This window comes from Branchiostoma lanceolatum, chromosome 1 (assembly GCF_035083965.1).
Source record: "Branchiostoma lanceolatum isolate klBraLanc5 chromosome 1, klBraLanc5.hap2, whole genome shotgun sequence".
Classification (NCBI taxonomy): domain Eukaryota; kingdom Metazoa; phylum Chordata; class Leptocardii; order Amphioxiformes; family Branchiostomatidae; genus Branchiostoma; species Branchiostoma lanceolatum.
Genome location: NC_089722.1, coordinates 22,357,236 through 22,377,247, shown reverse-complemented (window position 1 = coordinate 22,377,247; position 20,012 = coordinate 22,357,236). Strand labels below are relative to the sequence as shown.

The following is a 20,012-nucleotide window of genomic DNA, read 5'->3' as shown; positions in this document are numbered from 1 at the left end:
CTGGTCAGTTAGTGGCGCTTGAACCCAACTGTTACACTATTTCTAGGACTTGGAGGTTGGAAAAATAAACAGTCTAACAGGATTGCTGGCCAACTTTAGCCCAGCCTGGACCCCATTTCAGTTGGAGAAGCTATATATGTTCAACATTGGCCTAATCAGCATGGCTTCATGTACACCTCCACTGACTCCCCTGCTAATCTACAACACCTGTGAGAGTTACCAGGGTCGTGCTTCTGTCTTGTCAGGGGTTCAGAAGATGCTTCCTGACAATCTGCACAGGTGCAGGCGGCTTTGGCAGACTTCCAGTCATTTGTACTTCAACTTACTGTAAGTCTACTTAGATCCGCGGTATAATTAGATCCGCGGGATCCGCGGCGACCTCTGCGCCGCGAATCAATTTCCCCGCGGATATGTTTATCGTACTTTTGCCCCCCTCCCCACATATACGAGTGAGCTCGACTTCAGGGAAAAGCGACACATAAACAATGCACGCGATTGTGTAAAACATGACAAGCTTTTACACAGTACATACGAGTTAACAAGTGATATTACATATGATTCGCAGGAGTTTGGCCGAGCGGCGTCGCTACTCCCGACCGCTACACACATAGAGTAATTTACCGAGAAATCAGAAAATAACTATGGAGATACACGCCACAATTTTGGCTTTGCATTGTTGCTACGGGCGTGGGGACGCCGTTTACCGGCGTACAATCACGCTCTTTTGTTTCTTGCTATTGTTATGCTTGCAAACCATCGATATCGGTGCCTTTGACATATGTTGATCTCATTAAAAACCTGTTTTTCAAGAAAGCCAGCAAAAATACGTAAAGAAAAAAAGATTTTCGCCCGAGCATTTGAGTCCCTACGCTGTGATTTGCCGCCATTCGCCGCCATTTGTGGTCGTATTCGGTGGAGAATCTATCCCTTTAATTTTCTTCCCGTGGAAATTCTGCTTAGGTAGGGTAGATGAGTCGTGTTTACGCCGTGATTTTACTTCAAAATACAGCGCGCTAGCGGCAAGGGGCCGGGCTGGGCCGCCATCTTTGTTTACTCTTGTTTACCGCCTGTTCTAAGCGCTGATTGGTTTGAGTCAGAAAAACTTTGCTCTGATTGGTTGACTGCAAGATTTCACGTGATCACATGGCGGGAATTCCCCGTCACAGTTCCGCCGTGGACCGCATTTTCTGACGATTTTGAAGCAGTTTTGTGGCGACCTTCGTAACATTTTTGATTTTTAAAAATTAACCAAACATTTTCTGATGGCAGTATTCAGTTATTTTTTTCTACTCATCGCCCAGCGCGAATTTAGAACCACCGCGGATTCTCCATTTGCCCGAAACCGCGGATTTTAGGCCCCGCGGATCTAAGTAGACTTACAGTACATCAGAGCAGCAGCACCAAATATGGCACAAATGTGTGCAAAATGCCCTGTTATGACATCGTCATGCACCATTTCTAATCCATTGGGACATTTCAAGTTAGCGTAAATTAGAGAAAATTATCAACACAATTTGATGTAAGTTTTCAAATAAAGCGTCTTTTAAGTTTAAGTTTGTGGCTTTCACTGTTTTCATTGTTTCAACTACAAGTATTGTTTCAACGGTGAAGTCAAAGATACTATGAACTCAGTCACAGCAATGGTTGTAACTTGTAACTTGACAATCAATGACAGAGCTTAGAAATAGAGTATATGTTGTACGATGTAAATTACAGAATCTTCTCTCAAATTTGCCAGTATATGTTGTAGTCACTGTTTGAATTGACAGCAGAAAAGAAAACAAAAACTGAGAAAGTACAAGTGTGAGAGACATTGAGTGTCATTACCATAATTAGTTGCCCACTGTAATGATTAAGAACTGGCACAATAACTACTTGTTACATGCTGGCTCTGTCTATGTGTGAAACACATACAAAGATCACACAATGGAAACAAACTGTATTCCATCCGTAGCCTATTGTTGTGATTGAAGGTGACTGCTTCAGGTGAGCACACCTGTGGCCAGGTGTGACCTACTCACCCCAAGTGTGCACGAATTCATTAGCATACAATTATCATACATGCCCGTGGCTCTTTTTTCACCTGCATAGGCCTCGGGGGTAATTACCATTCAAGGAAAATCCCAGACAAATCATGCACTACCAGTAGATATGTTGTAATTTGTAGGTACATTCTCCTGTGTCTCGGGCAAAAGAAAAAAGATTTACAACACAGGCTGTCTGGGATAATAGTTTATCTCTGAAGCTAGACAGACTAGAAAGCTGTTCATGGTAGATAAATGCTCAACAATGAAAAGGAATACATTAATTATAAATCACTTAACAGGAAGTTAGTAGAAAACCTTCAACCAAGGGCAAAATGATTAGTTACTGCTATTGTGATCTGTCACAGGTCTATCTCCAACAATAGCCAATACAAGACAGTAGCATTAGTGTTTATCTCATGTAAATGTTTGTCCTCTCCAGTTATATATCTGCTGTGCAGAATTTCGCTGTGAATGAATGGGGAGATTTACTTGACAAGCAGTAAATTGCACAGTCTAGAGGCATAGCAGCCTGGAACTGGAGTTCCACAACCTCAAACCTTTGGAAAACAATTGAATTATACATAAAAACATAACCTTCTTGTACTGAGCAAAGGTAACAATGAAAATAGAAGGGATATAATGGCCAAGGTTCGTTACAAGTCAGACAGCACATTTACATTGTCTAGGTACTAGGTCAGCTGAAAATCCCAACCAAGGTCTGAAAACCTTGGAAATAAAAGGAAACAAATAGGCATTTACATTGTACCATTCCCCCATCTGGAGAACTTACCAGTTCTTCAATGGCCGATTATGAATATGGAGACAGGCGTCAAACTAAAACCTTCTCTGTACTAACTCTGTAACCAATGGGGAATTGGGTCCCAAATGGCTACTTCAGTATGCTGAAGGTTAATGTTGATTAATCATAAATTTACCATCACAAACTTTCCATGTTATCATTTGATTTGCATGAAACTACATATGGATAACTCTTTGAATGAAGACATCCTAACAGGTAGAATAAGTTGCTCATAGCCGTGTAGATTTTAACACAAACAAATTTGATCTCATTCAGCACTTGCTGTATCTTGCACCACATGATACATATATTTGGCAGACCTCCAATCCTCTGGAGGGACCATTCCCCCCAAAGCACCGGAAATGGGGGGTTACTGTCTGGGACCTTTTCACAGTGCTGAGGCTTGGACAGACAAGTTCATAAACAAGTGGACTTTTCCTCAGACAACTTAATCATCAAGTTCACTGCTGGAACATCAAACATACTAGTATCACCAATATGAAGAATACCATCCAGCTTTCCTGAATTTGTTTTAAGTATAAACAATGATGTCAAGTCAATGTCATCTACTTTGTCTATAATCTCCCATTTGAATATCTAAATTTTTACTACTCTCTATTCCTACAAAACAGTACATTTCGTAGTGCAATGATAAAAGTTGTCAGTGATCAAATTTAGATACAAATCTGGATGCAAAATATCCACACATTTCTTGAAAAGTCTATTTCAAACTGATGCATCCACTTATACGTTAGTCAGAGGAAGAAAACACATCAGCAATATGCTGATTCCAAAGAGATCCTGTTAATGTTATTTCAAATTTAGATACAAATCTGGATGCAAAATATCCACAAATTTCTTGAAAAGTCTATTTCAAACTGATGCATCCACTTAATAAGTTATAGTTATATGGTAGTCAGAGGAAGAATACACATCAGCAACATGTTGATTCTGAAGAGATCCTGTTATTTCAACGCTTCCGGAATTCCAGTCCTATGGAAATGTCAGCAGGTCCTGTTAACACCATAACTACCTGCCAAACCCTGAATGAAAACACCTGTATCACCTGTTATGTAAATGTGGAAACATGAGTGGTGTAACCCGATATCCTGTGTTAAAACAGGCAGGCTCTCCAGGGAGATGCATTTTTGATTAGTGATACTTGTGTGTGTACTTCTAAATATCATGCATGAGGAAGGGTAACGCTCAACAATCGACAACACACTCAAAGAAATGGACTTGAGTAACAGCTGTACATAGATACCATGTAGCAAAATAATCTCTGTCACGAATCGCTGAGAATCATCCATGTGTATTTAACATTACACAGAACCACCATTTAACTTGTACAATTATAGCTCACTTGGCTTTAGAAGTGGATTCGTACCTGTACTCCTAGTGCTATAAAACTACAAAGTGCCACCTTTACACACAGTACCCTCAAGTGGCTGTCTAGACACTGTTTACCACAAGTGACAATCTCTATTCCAGTTGGCTTGATGTAAAGTAAACCCATAAACCATAACCACCCTTACTTACCACTGGGCAATATGACGGTCAAGGCCAACTTCATGTAGGGATCTCCCAAAAGAATGGATCTAAAGAGGCGCTCCTCCATCCTGTTCTAATCCCAGCTCCATCCTGTTGATTTTCAAAGTTAGGGTATTTCTTCCAATATTTCCCCAGCAAAGCCTGTAATTTTGCTCAAAACTGGAAATTTCAGATATAAAGCTGAAGTTGCCGGAAATGACTTCCATTTATGTCTGAAAAAGGCAAAATGCAACAGCCACTTTCCTTTTGAGAGTTGTGCGCCCCCCTCCAGACCTCCCCCCTTGCAACATGTATCCTGTACCTGGCACCCTCCCCCCATCCTGCTCTATATTTCTGGGGAGATCCCTGTATAATATCAACTGTCCTTCCTCCCTGGATAAAAGTCAACCATTCTGTCCCCTTAACTAACAAGAAGTGAAAGTTCCTGACATTTCCATCAGGTCATCAACAATGCAATCAAAACCACCACAACAAGAAGCCATTTGAAATTTGCCCCTCAACAAGCCTGAAGTACTGGTAGTACTGTAAATGCATTTAAGTTTGCAGGGATCCAATTTAGTGGTAGAGAGAAAATGAAGTGTTTGCGATTGTTTTAAGTTTGCATTTGAAACAATAGTAGCGCTACAGTCCCATAATGGAAACCTTTTTCGTAGTGGTTCGCGGTTAAGAGTTCACTGCGGAAATCACGAACATAAAACCACAGCGAACTGCATTAACAGTATTTGAGAAGATCAGTATTTCAAAATTTCCCTGGCCTTCAAGTAAAACATCTACCTTCGGGGCTTGACAAGGGAAGCAGACAAAAATGTCTACAGGGAGAGAAAGACTTGTACCTCAAAATGCTGACTATTTGAATAATCTTGGAACTTTTCTGTAAGTTGTCCACACTAAAAAAAAAATCTCATTTTAATGTAGATCTGTCCCAACAACAGCACCTTAGAAAGTCCATATTGATAAACTGCACATCTATTCCATAATTTCTGCTAGCAATAAGTTGTCTCAGAATGTATTGTGCAAATGGGGGACTCCTGGCAATCTAGCCTGGATGCCAGACCCCCAAACTCTAAAATCATCTATAGTACACAATATAGATGTTAGAGTCTGGGGGTCTTGCATCCAGGCTACTGGCAATCAGTCTCACCGTGGAAAAGACCTGAGAGTGACTCTCCAGTCTTTTCCACAGTGGCGGAGAGACCTGGACCCGACGTAAGCAAGCAAGTTACGATAGAATTCGTCACGGTTTCTGTTGGAAGTTTGGTCACCGTTGCATCAGAATTTTGTCCACTACCTACAATATCTTTTCCGACAACATTTGGAGACTATGTATCGTCCTTATATAAGTAAACACGACATTATACGATATGTTCTGTCAAAGTGCTACACTTTCCTTGCAGCCAGCAGCCTGTTGCAGATCTGTCCATACCTAAAGGACCCTATCCAACATGGATGGCTCGCATGAGAGCAATCTGCAATCTTCAGTGAGAGGTCCTTCCCATTTGTTAACCATGTGTGTCTTTGAGGGGACTCATCTTCAAAGCCATCCTCACTGGGGATGTCTACCTAAACGTAACATCAGGTACAGGTACCGGTACAGAGGTACACACGTACCTGAACAATTTGACAAAGTATCATGTAGTCTTTAGTGATCACAGAAACCTGATAAAACAGTCAACACTCAATGCAGAGAACCCTTTCGAGAGGATTTCAAACAAAAAATGGTACTGACTTCAAAGAACATACAATATTTTCATCTTTTTCTTGTGCTAAATTTCCATCTTTGTAGTGGGAATAACACATTTTTAGTGACAAAAATAAATCACAAAGCCTGTAAGTCTATTTACTGACAGGTACATTGATGTTCCAGTATTTTGAACCTGTACCTAAATGATTCCATGGTACTGTACATGTACCTATAGCAGTATACATCCCTAGTCTTCACTCTACACAAGGTCATGTTATATTACATGTACATGTAGACCTCAAAAATGACACCATGTAACGTTACATTAAGCCGTTCTCCCCTGGGGTGGCAAGGGTCACTCAGTAGAATCCACCTCAAAGCTAAAAGATATGCCATGTGTAATCCTTGCCATATTCTTGACTTCAGGCTGAGTACATCATATGAGTATCAAAATGATGTCATCTTAACACCAAATGTCTCAAAGACGTCAACATACGTCCCCACAGCTCTAAGTGCCTCATTACAGTTATGAAGGTTCATGCCAAAAGATTTTGTGGAGAAACAGCAAAAGCCCGAGCATCAACAAAGAAGCTTGTGTGCTCTTCAAGGTCTCCTGTGTACCAATTTGTACATATGCAAGCCAACGGCCTCCTGGGCATCACTGCAATTAGAAACAGTGGGGGAAGAGTGTCAAGCAACTGTCAGTGGAGTAGCCATCCTGAATGCTGATGCTTCAACTTTACCCATCAACACATGCATCTTCATGTCCACAGGTCTCTAAAACACCCATCTGTGGATCTTTGCTATTTTCAAGAGCGTTAATGCGGAGCGGACTTGTGGAGAGGGGTCTAGCTCTTAACCACAAGACTGTGAGGTAATTGATAGCAATTTTATAGCCTGTTACATACAAGTACATGTTCAAGTAGCTTCAAGGTTATGTGCAATTTCATGGTCATTGGCCAACAAAGTGGCAGCATATGTATTCGTGTTTCTAAGTGTTATGACTATGACTCCTGTAGTCTGTAATACAGGAGACTAATGGAAGTAAAACAGTCATGCAGCTGATATATATAAAATGTTGTATATCATGACAAGCATCCACGACAGTGTATGGTAATACTGATAGCATTTTCATATCATCGCCTTGGTAATGTACCAAGATACTCTGCATCAGACAGATCCAAAGCTCGAGGTTATATATCAGGGATCGACTCGAAATTCATTTTTGGAAAAGGTGCGATGGTGCATCTAACCTCAAAATTTAGGTACACAAAAAAATTGGGGGCGCACAACAGAAAACAAAGAAGAACATTATCTAGCTAATTGAAACATAATAACAAACCTTCCTGCTACTCTTCAGAGATTGAATTTGAAAATTAATAGCTAACAGTACAACATTTCACAAAAGTAATGCAACAAACGTTTCTTTTTTTTTATGACCCTAATTAAGATGTCAACAACATGCTGCATACCAGCATACAATACTTTTACATGAGTAACAAATATCTAGTAGCACTGGTGCCCAGTCAAAAAGTAGGTGCACAGATTCTGGTGCACAGATTCTGGGTGCACAAAAGTGCATATGCTGCTGCTTATGCATCCAGTATTCTGAGCCCTGGATACGTAGGGCTATAAAGATAGTCATATTCTTTTTGTATCCGTTAACCGTACTTGTAATTTTGTTTTGTTGTAACCTGTACATGTACTTAGCCAAGCGTGGCAGAAATGTGCAATGAAGGTCTTCATTCATTAAAGATGTGATGAGGTGCTTGATATCTACAAAGCTGGTGTGTTGTGCCAGAGACAGTTATGCTGGCTTATTGCTACAGATACACATGTTGGTACATATTTCGTTACGGTAACTGACTAACTGTAAAACTGCCCATCCTGTTGTACTTTTAGCCTGGACAAAACTGACAAAACAAATTTAACAAACTAGCCTTCAAGCGAGTTTCTTTTATGGAGCTTTTGCCATAGAAACTTCAGTTATCACTTATTTTATCATCATGTTAATCTTCCCACATATAGTTATAGATTAATGGCCACTGATAGCTTTGCTGCTCAACAGTTGTTACCTTTGTATTGTGTACATTGTTCAAAGATTGTAAATTGTCCTTACTGTATTGATTTTTTGTAGCGCTTGCAATGACAAATTTCAACGCCCCAAGCTAGTCAAAATATCTGTATAAGTAATGCAATCATAAGAGTGCTTATCTTTGTAATTAATGATGAAGCTCTTTTATGTAATCTTGGTTTACATGATGCTTATTAAAATCCAAGTATGAATTAAGCCTTATCAAAGTAGCCTCACTAAAAAGTGACCTTAAACCTCAACCTCTAGAAATACCAATACCATTCAAATCTGAAGGGCCAATCTCCAAACTGGATACTGCAAATGCAGAAATGTTCACCAGGACTTAATTTCGGAGTAAGGAGAAAACGGAGTGTTCGCGGTGGTTTTGAGTTCACAGTTGAGACAATGGTAGCGCTACAGTCACACAATCGAACGGCTTTTAGCAGTTGTTTCAAGTTCAAGGTTAAGAGTTCCCCACGAACATAAAACCACCATGAACATGTCTGCATTTACAGTAATCATACATGCTTCCCATAGTAAGGTTTGTACTGGCTTTAATCACTGTGTCACTTTCAAAATATCCTTATAAATCAAAAACTGACACTTCACGCCGCATCACATATAGTCAATTGACAATCACTTGCAAAGCAAAAGTGTGTAATTTTATGGGTTAGATGAGCAAAACGAACTGTTTGAATGAGCTGTTTGGCATGTTTATAGACTATTGACCATTGATGATGATGACTAGGAAATGTCTTGAGCTCACATTAGGACCGTTAGAGGGAAATAAAGCAGCCGTATGTCATACTTAGATTCAGGACATTGAGACAAAACGTGCCACCTTATCAACTGCCTTGGATTCACCGAGCGATTAAAACAGGCTTAATTAGCAAATCAATTGTACACGAAAGACTGATTAATTACGAGCTGCCAAGACTCAGTCCATAGACCTACACCATTACATGTCCAACTAAAGCATTATAACTTGCAGGGACACTTGAAATGAAGTGGAAAAACTGTTCGCTCCAACAAACATGCTTAGACATAATGCATCACATGCCCAGTAATCGCTACATAATGGGCTCTGAAGGGAACACCTGCCTTTGTAATTGTTAAACTACTTCCTGGATAATCATGACATAATGTATGTATGGGCCCATGTCCCTTTTCTTTTGTGTTTCAAATTTCTCCAATAAAGAAGTGTCAAGGGACCTCACTGTCTTACTATCAACAAAGCAACACACACAGGTAAGACTGGAATGGCATACAGTATTACTTCTTATATGCTGCATTTCATTATGTACAAATTAACAAGAAATGTATCAGTTATGATAAAGGCTTTTATTTACAATCAACCTCATGATCAAAATTCTACTTTTGAGGGCTACTCAAGAAAACATATTAGGCACATTTGTTAATTACCTGAGTACTACATGAATTTACTTTTCCGGTAGATTTTTCAGATAACACACTTGACTTACACAAATGATTTGGTTTGTTTGCTTGCATCTTGTAAACAGGCTTACCTTTAATAGTCCTGCACGGTACCATTGAAGTGTATCATTGCCAAAGTTTAGTTGCCTAATTGCACACAATTTTGTTTCAATATTCTTAACCGACTGCTAGAAGTTACATATGTATGGTAATTATAAAGCATTAAGGTAATGTAAATGCAGAAATGTTCACGTGATTTTATGTTCACAGTTTTCGCGGTGAACTTTCAGCACAAACTTAAAACCACCGCAAAACTTTCTGCCCACCTATGACTGTAGCACTACTATTGTATCAAACACGAACGTAAAACCACCAGAAACACTCCATTTTCCCCCTACCGCAAGATAAAAACCACGCGAACATAAATGCATTTACAGTACACAGTACTTGGTCATGATCTTATACTATAGTTATAGGAACATCATGTTTGATAGAAAACAAGAACATAAGGATAGTAGTATAGTATAGTATAGGGAACATACACTAAAGCTTTCCATGGTCAGAAAATGGACGCTATACAGAAAATCCCTTTCTAGAATACCAGTAATATCATTATTTTTCAGATCAGTAAATTAAAGTCCATCTTACCCCGGTATTGATACTTATAGTTTTAAGCTAACTTAACTCCACTTAGCCCATTTTTTTACCTGCTTCATGAATCAATGGCCCAAAATAACATCAGTACTGCTCTGACAAATGTGAGCACTTTAAGTTCTGACTGACAGATTCAGATCGAATGGAAAAAGACTGTTTCGAATCCACTGACTGTAAATCACTATCCAGTTGCCATCAGTTTTACGGTAAGCTCAGGCCATGCCGCGGGTACGAAATGCACATACCTCAGCACATGATACATGGAGATGCTCTTGTGTCTAGACAAGATATGCATGGTCCATCTTCCCTTCCATTTCTGGTGAATTTAGAACTGCTTGAAAGATGTTCTTTTAACAACTTAGGTCAAAAGATGTAATAAAAATAACCTGAAATATGGCAGGGCCCTGACATGCAATAGACCAAACTTGAGCAATAGCGAACATGAAAAAATGTCAATGCTGCTTATCAATTGACTCTTAAATAACTATACTGTACTGTATCATACATAAATACATGCGTAGGAATAACTAACAAGTCTAAATTCCAGCGTAGCAAATATCAAGTGGGATTAGTACGGGTGCCATCAAGCACATTCACAGAACCTGGCAATCAGCCATAGAATCACCAAACCACTGCAATAAAATGTCACAAAGCCTTCCAGCCGTTTGGCTTATTTCTCCTGAGACCTTCCCTCCCGCAGAAATTGCCAGCAGGAAGTTTGTACCTGCTATTCCAACTGGCCCGCCCTGACCTTTGGTTAGAGCCCCAAAATGTCAATATACTGTGCAACAGTTAGAGTGGGAGAATGTGTGCGGCTAAGTGTGTACTTGCAGACATTAGGCTACACGTCCTTGACTTTACGGAGTACTAAACAAGAAAGGTGACTAGCCTAGCTTTATTACACTTTGGCAACCTCCAGCGTAGTCTGTCTACTCTTCACCATAATGTGCTTGTACTTGAGTTTTCCTCCTACTCATGGCAGTGCCGCTTTATCATCACTGATTCAAGTAAACACCTAAAACAATGACAACAAGGTACATGTAGTTTGCTATCTATGCCACAGTCAGCACACTTGAAGGCCAAGGGCATTCCATGTTATTTGCAAGCTAGAAGTAGAAGTGACCGATCTTACAGTCCTCCCATGACTTCAATTCGTCTGCTGGACTTGGTCTGATTAAACTGCAGTGATGGGACTGTAAAACCAGGGACACTTCATTCCTAGCATAAATTACTGTGCACAGATTGCTGCACTTGACCTTATCGATTTTAAGATTCACCCACATTAACAGATTCCTCTTTTTTTTAAGACAAAGCAACACCGACTGCAAGTGTACTCAGTGCTGTTGTCTCGACCACGTTTGACTCATGACACGGTGCAGCCGTACAAATAATCATAACACCAGCCCGACATCAATGTCAAGGTGCTGTGTTCAACCTAATCCATTTCACAGATGACAATGGGTCTGCTCTGCTGGGCTAACTAATGTCACACTTCCTTGCTGTGTCTAACAACTAACTACAGATCAGATGCATTCCGGGCCTGAGGAATATCTTGTGCAGAAATCCCGCCTCGTATCAAGGAGATTTGCCTCTGGCCAAAGAATCTTAGAATGTGTCCAGCTGTGTTAGTTTGTCAATCAAAACTTTCGACCAACCTTCCTGCCCAGCTTGGACTTGGCACGCCTGATGTGTATTGATAATGACGGAAACTGGAGCATCATAATGGGATATTGAACATTTAAATTAGCAATTACCCGGTGGGAGTAATGCCACGCTAGTCTTTATCTGCCATCAATAACGTCTTCAAGTCTATTCCCTGAGACGGTAAGCCTGGGAGGTTTAAGATGCTGCAGCGACAAGTACATTTTGTAAGATACAGAGGACTGTGGACTGATAGTGAGTTTATACCTTCTGAGCTGAAATAATACGATGATGTAAAGACTGCAATCAGGGCATGTCTACAATAAATACTACCATTTACACTGATTTAGACAAGCTTCTTCTTTGAATAATCCAAAAGACAACTGGTCTAATAAATGTATCATTGTCCTTCCCTGTGAGAACATAGCCAAGTAATTATATAATTGAAATGTATTACCTTTGCAGCGTTCGAAATACCCGTCTGCAATCTGCAAATTGCAGAAAGATTTTCAAGATTGCAGAAGAAAAATTAAACAACCTGCAATTTTGCAGAATAAAAAAGTGGGACTCAATGTTTCTAAATTATAGCCAAGGAGGTTATAATACAAATTTAGTTAGCTGCTAGGGGCGCTGTAGATAAACTGAAACCAGCGCCGAGTGAACCTGACGGCGTTTCGGTGCGTACCGACTGCCTCTGAGGTTCCAGTTTTTCCGGGGATTTCCGACACTTTCCGTGATAACTTCGGGGACGAATCATGGGAGAAAATGTCAAATTCGTGCATTTCCGACCTAAGTTCGCTAATCTCCGCGACCACGATCTCGGGATCGCTAAAAGTCGGGAAAACAATTCCCGGATCTTTCTTGATCTTTCTTGTATAACGTTAAACAGTGTTGCAGCAAGCATGCGATTTCTTCAGGTCCGAACTCGGGGCATGGGCGCGATGACAGAAGGAACGAAACGGTGGCTGCTACATAAGTCCGTGGTCCTTTAAGCCCAGATGGCAGCTACGAAGTTGAGAACTACTAAGATAGATCTAGAGCACCGCCTTGCGTGGAGAAGGCGGGACATTTCCTCCTGTGCCGAGACAGTGGGGAGGGGGGCGCCCACGTGAAAAACAATAACAATATTCCCCGGGCCGTCTTGATCGAGTCTCCCCGATTGCCCGAACTCGGAGTCCGATGTTTAAAACCGATAGCAATTTTTCAAATTTATAAAAATAGGATTACGCAGAGGCCAAGGTTTGCGTGAGGTTTCTTTTATTTTGAATTTTTCATTTATTTTTTCGATTTTTTCAAATCTTGTAATTTTTTCCGTGGGCCGTGATTTTTGTTACCACGGGTTGTGCGATCTAACATTAAGCATCAGAGATATAATGTTCTTTTCCCCCTTATGTTATTCCTGTTTCAAATTTTGCTAGTAAAAATTAAAGATAGAGTGAGAATAAAGAATTACAGCAATGTTGCAAAGCTAGATATAATGTAAATATAAGTATATATAGGCATTATCAAGTTGAGAAGGTGTCTTGTGTATTTGTAGAAAATATTTTCAAATTGCAGAACAAAATTTTGACATTCTGCAATATTGCAGAACACTGAAAAAAAGTATTTCTACCACTGCCTTTGCCAAGAAGGCTATGTTTTGGGTGCTATTTACGTGTCTGTGTATGTGTTTTGTGGACAGCATAACTAGATAACTAGAGAAGTTGTGGATGGACACTTATATTTTGTATGTGGATAGGGGTCAGGAACGTGAATGTCAGGTTCAATAATGGGGCCCCTAGCGGCTTTTTGAGGTACTGCAGCTGAACTCCCAGTTTTGATATTTCACGTTCTGGACATGCTATGGACGAGTATGGTTGTGATTTTTGAGATGTAGATAGCTCTAGTTAAGTTATTCATTCATGTTCACACATTTTTTCTAATTAGCATGTAGTTCTTTACATTTGAACATAAGAAATAATGTATATCTTTATGTCTTTAGACATAAAAATATACATTATTCCTTATGGTCAAATGTAAAGAACTACATGCTAATTTAGCCTATCTTATTACAGTATTGTAAACAGTGCGAACTCAAACAGCCTGTGTCACTAGTATCTATTTTTCCTGTCGTTAAGTTTCAGGTGGAAACTGTTCTGACATGTAATCGTCGCGCCCACTGGAGTTGAAAGCAGCGGCACCTCGTAAAAACAGCTGTCAGTCTAGCACTACATGTATATCTGCGCTATTGAAAGTTTAGATTATCTACTTTATGTTTTTGTATGTCTTTACAGCATTAAACAATACTGTGATATAGCAATAACAGCCTTTCATCACCTACAATGTACAGCTATATTTCATTGCTAACACTCCCGGCATCAGTGACTGATTGCAACTGTCAAGAAAAATATGGATAGAAGGAGATGTCAAAGTGGTGAATATCACATTTCATCTGTACCTAAATCTACATGATCCAACGAAATGTCAGTGATTTACATGATGAATATGTGATGTAACGTTAGTTCTAGTTTTGAATTGACTCTGTTTCAGAAAGAAATGAAGGGAATTTTTTAATCAAAATTTCATTTAAATGCCAGACACAGGAGAATAGAAACCAGGGCTCTCTCCTGGACCCGTCCCTCCGAAATTTACTTGTTGGGACGGACAAAAATTTCACCCCATCCATCCAAGAAATTTGAACTTCATGACATGAAATTGATGAAAATGTATTTTGAAGGGACATGTTTAACAACGAAAATGAATAACATTAGCTCCCAAACAATGAGTGGGACGGGGAAAAAATTTTATAAGCTGGGGACAGCCCTGATTGAGACAAGCATGGTTCTGAGACTTTCAGCTTGGAGGTGTGCTGGCCTTTGTCTATTGGCAGTTCCGAAACACCTAGTCCAATTGATTCAATAATACTGTTACCAAGGCTACAAAAGAGACCATCAGTACCAGCACATCTATTAATACTTGACAGGGGCTTAATGGCTTGATATAGACATTGATATTGAAACATTCAGGCATTCAAATCAAGATTAATCTTTCAATATAATCCCAGGGCAGAAATGTCTGTCATGCAGCTACCAATATAGGCTCAGGGACAAGCACATCATGAGGTGTATTTTCTTGAAGGTATATATACATAGTTTTTTAACTATCAACAGTCTACATATGCTACGTAGTACTGAACTTACACTAATACATAAGGAGGATGGAGTATCATTTTTAAACTTCCATCATTCTTTGCATTTCATTACGATACTAAATTAATATCAAGAGGGAATGCATTATCTTGATGCACATGATGTAACAGTTACACCAAAGTCAGGTAGAGAAAGGAAAAGATATATACTAAAGTACATACAGTAGATATGGACTGTCTTTATCTTAGATACCAGACAACGATACTTCACATAAAACACCTACACCACCTACTGCGATATTCAAACCCACCTCAGTGCTGTGAGCTCCTGTCTAAAGCAGACAAATCTCTTGCCATTTACAAATGATTGAGAAGCTTCTCTACCAAACATGCTTCGTTGATTTGTGCTGGAAATATTATCTACCTGCCTTAGCACCATTCACATGGATCTAAGCCAAAATCTCAATTTGGTAAGGCTTTGTTACCTACAGTGTTTTATGACTGAAGACTTGTGTTCAAACAAATCAGATTTCCTTTGACTGTTCTTTCTCAGACAAAACAATATGTTTGACTGTGTGCAGATGATTCTATAATACATCCATATCACACTGTATAGAAATATCTTACTGTGACTTCCACTAGTATGAATGAATTTACATAAATAAATAAACTATTTGACAAGGCACGCTACAGTCACTTTCTTTAGGGATTACCAGATATTTGTTCTCTGCTTCTAGTGTCTTGGCGAAAAGTGTCTCGGGGAAAACGAGTCAAGAAACCTACCAGAAGAAGGTGAATCTAGCAAGTTTAACACCGATACTGTAACAATCTTTAGCAGCGTTTCAGCTTCTACTTAATAATATACAACTGTCTACATCATTCCAGAGTCTTCAAGGTCAGTTGAAGTTGAAGTATACAGTCAGCCAAGTGGTGCCTCCCTGGTTAAATACCTCAAGAATGTCTGTGGATTCCTCGAGGCACAATAAACAACAAACCATGGCGGAGTGAAGAGTGTCTGAGGCAGCTAAATTCCTCTGCCAATGGTAGAGAAGACATGGCTTGAAATAGTGGGTGCATGTGCACCTGTGTGCACCCAAAATTGGAGTTGTGCACCTAATTTTTGACTGTGGGTGCACTGGTGCACCTAGATATCTTTGTACTCAATAGGGTAACGGTTCTCTTTTACCCTAGCATACAGAATATTATTGAAATGTAAGTATCAGAAAAAGCAATATAACCTTTAGTTGTACTTTATTTGATGTATTGCTTGGTTGAAATTTGAAATCTGGATTGAATTACAGGCAGTAGCGTCAAGCTTATGTTTTGCTGACATTCAACTTTATTTCATGTGGTACATCCAAATTTTTTTCTGTGCACCTAATTTTTTGTTTGGGTTGGGTGCACCTATTTCCAAAAAAGAATTTCGAGCCCTGGTAGGGCTTCAGCCTTCTACATGTGTTTGTGTTGCCACACAAAATGTATAGAGGTGCCTCTGAGATGGACAAAGCCATTGAGTGAAACTGAAAGACAAGTTGATGCAGTTTTCCCTACAAAGATCCGCACAGGCTAGCTGACTGTGTCTGAATTCTTCATGTTGGACACAGAACTTAATTTTCCATACATACCAGTGAAGAAAGTTCCTTTCAACACTTTGGAGAACAGACTTGACCTGATCTGGTTCAAATGCTCTGAGTCAGCACCATAACTTACATATAAAAGCATACAAAGTTTACCACAGGATCAAGTAAAACTCACTGGAGCTGAACCACTTGTATGCATACAATGCCCTTGCAATGTTAATAAGTACCGACAAGAGGCGTAATAAGATATATTGTTTGTGGAAATCACAGTGATGGAACAGACTATAGGTTGTAATGGTCTTGACAATGACATACTCATGATAATACCTGGACATCCTCCAACACAAGACAAGTGGTGGCTAATGGCATATGTTTTGCAGCTTAATCACAGTAGTTGTAAAAATTGCAGGAAGGTAGAATTTCTATCAAATAACCTGTGTATAAAACCTAGTGTCTGGTATAAAACCTGGTGTTCTCAGTCCTATCTTTAGTCACTGACGAAAGACAGTGGATGCTGTCTGAAACGTCTGACTGTTTCAACATTTTATCCAGTTGCTCGAGTTATTATTTTTGGCATATCTTACTACCTGGATGTCTATCTTTCATCAACGAAATAACCTGTGTATTATAGTGAGGCACTTCTTCAAGAATTAGAGATGGTGTGAGTGAAGAAATGAACAAACAAGTGAGCAAATGAATGAATGGAGGAAGGAATGAATTAATGAATGAATGGAGAAAGGATGAACAAATGAGTGAATGCATGAATGAATAAATTAATGAATGAACTAACTAGTAAAATAATGAAGCAGTATATTTCTTGGAATTTGTTCTAATGAGATGAATAAACCACAATACACAACCAATATTTTTTGTACACTTGAGTTCCGAAACCTGGAGGTAACAAATGTTCCTTGAACTTCAAGGTGAATATTATCTTTGTTTTGAACAGTAATTTTAAAAAAACTGTGTAGACGAAACAATATATCACAACATCTGCAGCCATGCTGACTGACAGTAAATCATGATTGGACACAATTAGATGTCAGGCTGACGCAAACTAATGTGATTAAACAACAATGCCCCACAGGTCTACCACCTAGACCATACATACGGGAGATGTTCACCTGAAAGACACACAAAAGGCGTCAAAACATCACGTCTGCTTGGAGATTAAGCCAAGCTGACCACAGCTATTGATCATGCAAAGAAAAGCACTCATACAACTAGAGAGTGAACTTCCAGGTCAAATGCAGAGAAGTGAGAAACAGCAGTTTTTTATTTGTCTTTTGATGGAGGGTCAAGTCCATGGTGAGTCCACCTGTACAATTGGATTGTTTTAAAAGATAAACAATTCCTTTCTGTTGTAATTACAAGAAACAAAGCAGGTTATAATGCGAGACTTAGGCACCACCACTTCTCCTACAAAATGAGCAGAAAGCCCCCTAAGAGGAAAATCTCTGATACTTCAAAGGGATGAAGGTAAACAAAGAAACCTGAACTAGTCACAAGTTTATCAAAACACTCTGCACAAAGCCCACATCATTAACACAAACACAGCAGAAGAACTATCCTTGTTCCAGACTTTAAGAGGAGACAAACTTGTTGTCCACTTGTTGGTAAAGACTTCGAGACCTTGGATCAGACATTGCCAGGCATCACTGCTAAGTAGCCACTGCCAAAACCTCAGCTGGACTGGATTCAGCCTAAGCCCCCAGGGACAATTTGCATATTAACTTCTACAACCAACCCTTCCTTTCAGGAGAGTGCTAAGTTACAGATGGACCTTTGAAGCTGAGGTTATGGCCAAATGTCTCTCTGTTGTGCTGTTCTCTCCACTTGAACCCACTTGTCTCTTAATTCAGGGAATTCATATCTAGGATTGCCTTTCCCTTACGACAAATCCCAGTGGGATATGGAAATGTCTGGCTGGGGCAGCCATGTTGCTGGGTGCTTTCCCCTCGATCCTTCGCCTCTCCGAGCGAATCTTGAGGGGTGACAGGAGTTAGTGGGTTCCATAGTCAGTACAGACAGGTTCCCGGGGGTGGAGGCCACCCCCTGGGTGGGGAGAAACCCGACCTGCCGCCGCCGTCTGGACGAGGGAAAGGCCTGTGTGTGTAATTACAGTAATTGATTTTCTCTGCAAGCCGAGCAGAGAGATTTCCTGGGATAGAGCTTGGTCCCATTCCCTTCCCCACCTTTCCCGTGAACCATGCATGCCCTAGCCCAGGGGATCGGGGTCTGGTCACCCCCTAGCCGCCCGGGGGGACCCTCGATTGTTTACATTAGGCCTGTGACAGCCAATTTACTGAGTACAACACACACAAACACGAACAATTGTCCCGCCGAGTGGACCAACCCGCCCTCCCACCTTGTCCGGATTTTTGCAGAGGGTCCCGCTAGGAGACTGGGCGATCGCCGGGCATATACACAAAGACACAAAGTGTAGGTTCAGGACCTTCTGTTCCGTGTGTGATAGCGTATTCGTGAATGAAACAATGAAAGTTGAACACCGTCACAGTTTATGACGGCCGGGCCTACCTCTAGCGCGTCCATCGAGCTGAAACTGGAGATAGCAAACCCGTCTATGATGTCCTCTTCTTGGGACGAAGCAGAGTGGGATTCCCGTCTCTGCTTTCTTGGGCGGGGACGGGGTCGCTCTCGATGTGCAGGAGGAGAGGTGTCCTCCTCTGCACTTTGTCGTGAGGCGGGTCTGGAGGCCGGTCGAGGGGCTGGTCGCGAGTTTTCCCGGTCCTCCCCTCCCTCACCCTCGGGCTGTTGAGCGTTCCGCTCCCGCTCGCGAGCGGCCTGGAGCTGCGCCTCTCTCTCCCTCTCCCGCTGCTGCTGCAGCTCTCGGGCGCGCTCCCGACGCCGTTGTCGCTGAGAACGTTGTCTCGCCTCGCTATCCATGGCACTACCCGGCCAAGAATCCCGCGCGATCTGCAAGAAATCCTCGGGGAAACACCGGGACTTAGCCCGACACAGAAGATGACTCCTACCTGATGCGTAAAGCTACAACACCAGCTGCTGTAGCCAACTTCCGCCGCCTCACCGCTTCCGGGAGTATTGCCGCTTATCGAGGAAAGTAGATCCAACCAAACTTCTCACTCAACCCGAGTCCTAATTTGAGAATCAGGAAACGTGAAATGAAACTCAATGACATGATGCTACCGAGAATCTTTTCAAAAGGTAAAAGTGTTAAGTGTTTAATGCAATTGACCGCAAGGCTGTCAATTTCAATACCTGGATGTCCCAAGGGACAGCACCCTGTTCTTGTTGTGGTACTGTAACAGTTACTACTATTACTAACACGATTTCATATTCAAGCAGAGGTGGGGAGGTCGGAAGTAGAGTTGACATGCTGTAGTAATGTATTCATCCGATGTGGACACCTCTCTACCCTCTAAAGTAAAACTAAAAGCAAGGAAAAGTGGAGAAGAAAACGTC

General features: G+C 40.7%; 1 protein-coding gene across 8 annotated transcripts in view; it reads right to left on the bottom strand.

Moving 5' to 3' along the window:
* The window catches only part of LOC136441901 (autism susceptibility gene 2 protein homolog), a 227,259-nt gene extending 207,671 nt beyond the window's left edge, over window positions 1–19,588 (bottom strand). For 4 of the 8 annotated variants that reach the window (XM_066438456.1, XM_066438480.1, XM_066438472.1 and 1 more), the window contains exon 1: window positions 19,107–19,588. In XM_066438456.1, the coding sequence (XP_066294553.1) occupies window positions 19,107–19,475 (369 nt within the window). In that variant the 5' untranslated portion in view covers window positions 19,476–19,588. The remainder of the gene's footprint in view (window positions 1–19,106) is intronic. The other 4 variants (XM_066438487.1, XM_066438501.1, XM_066438494.1 and 1 more) reach the window with 1 other exon arrangement.
* Between the last annotated feature and the right edge of the window lie 424 nt (window positions 19,589–20,012).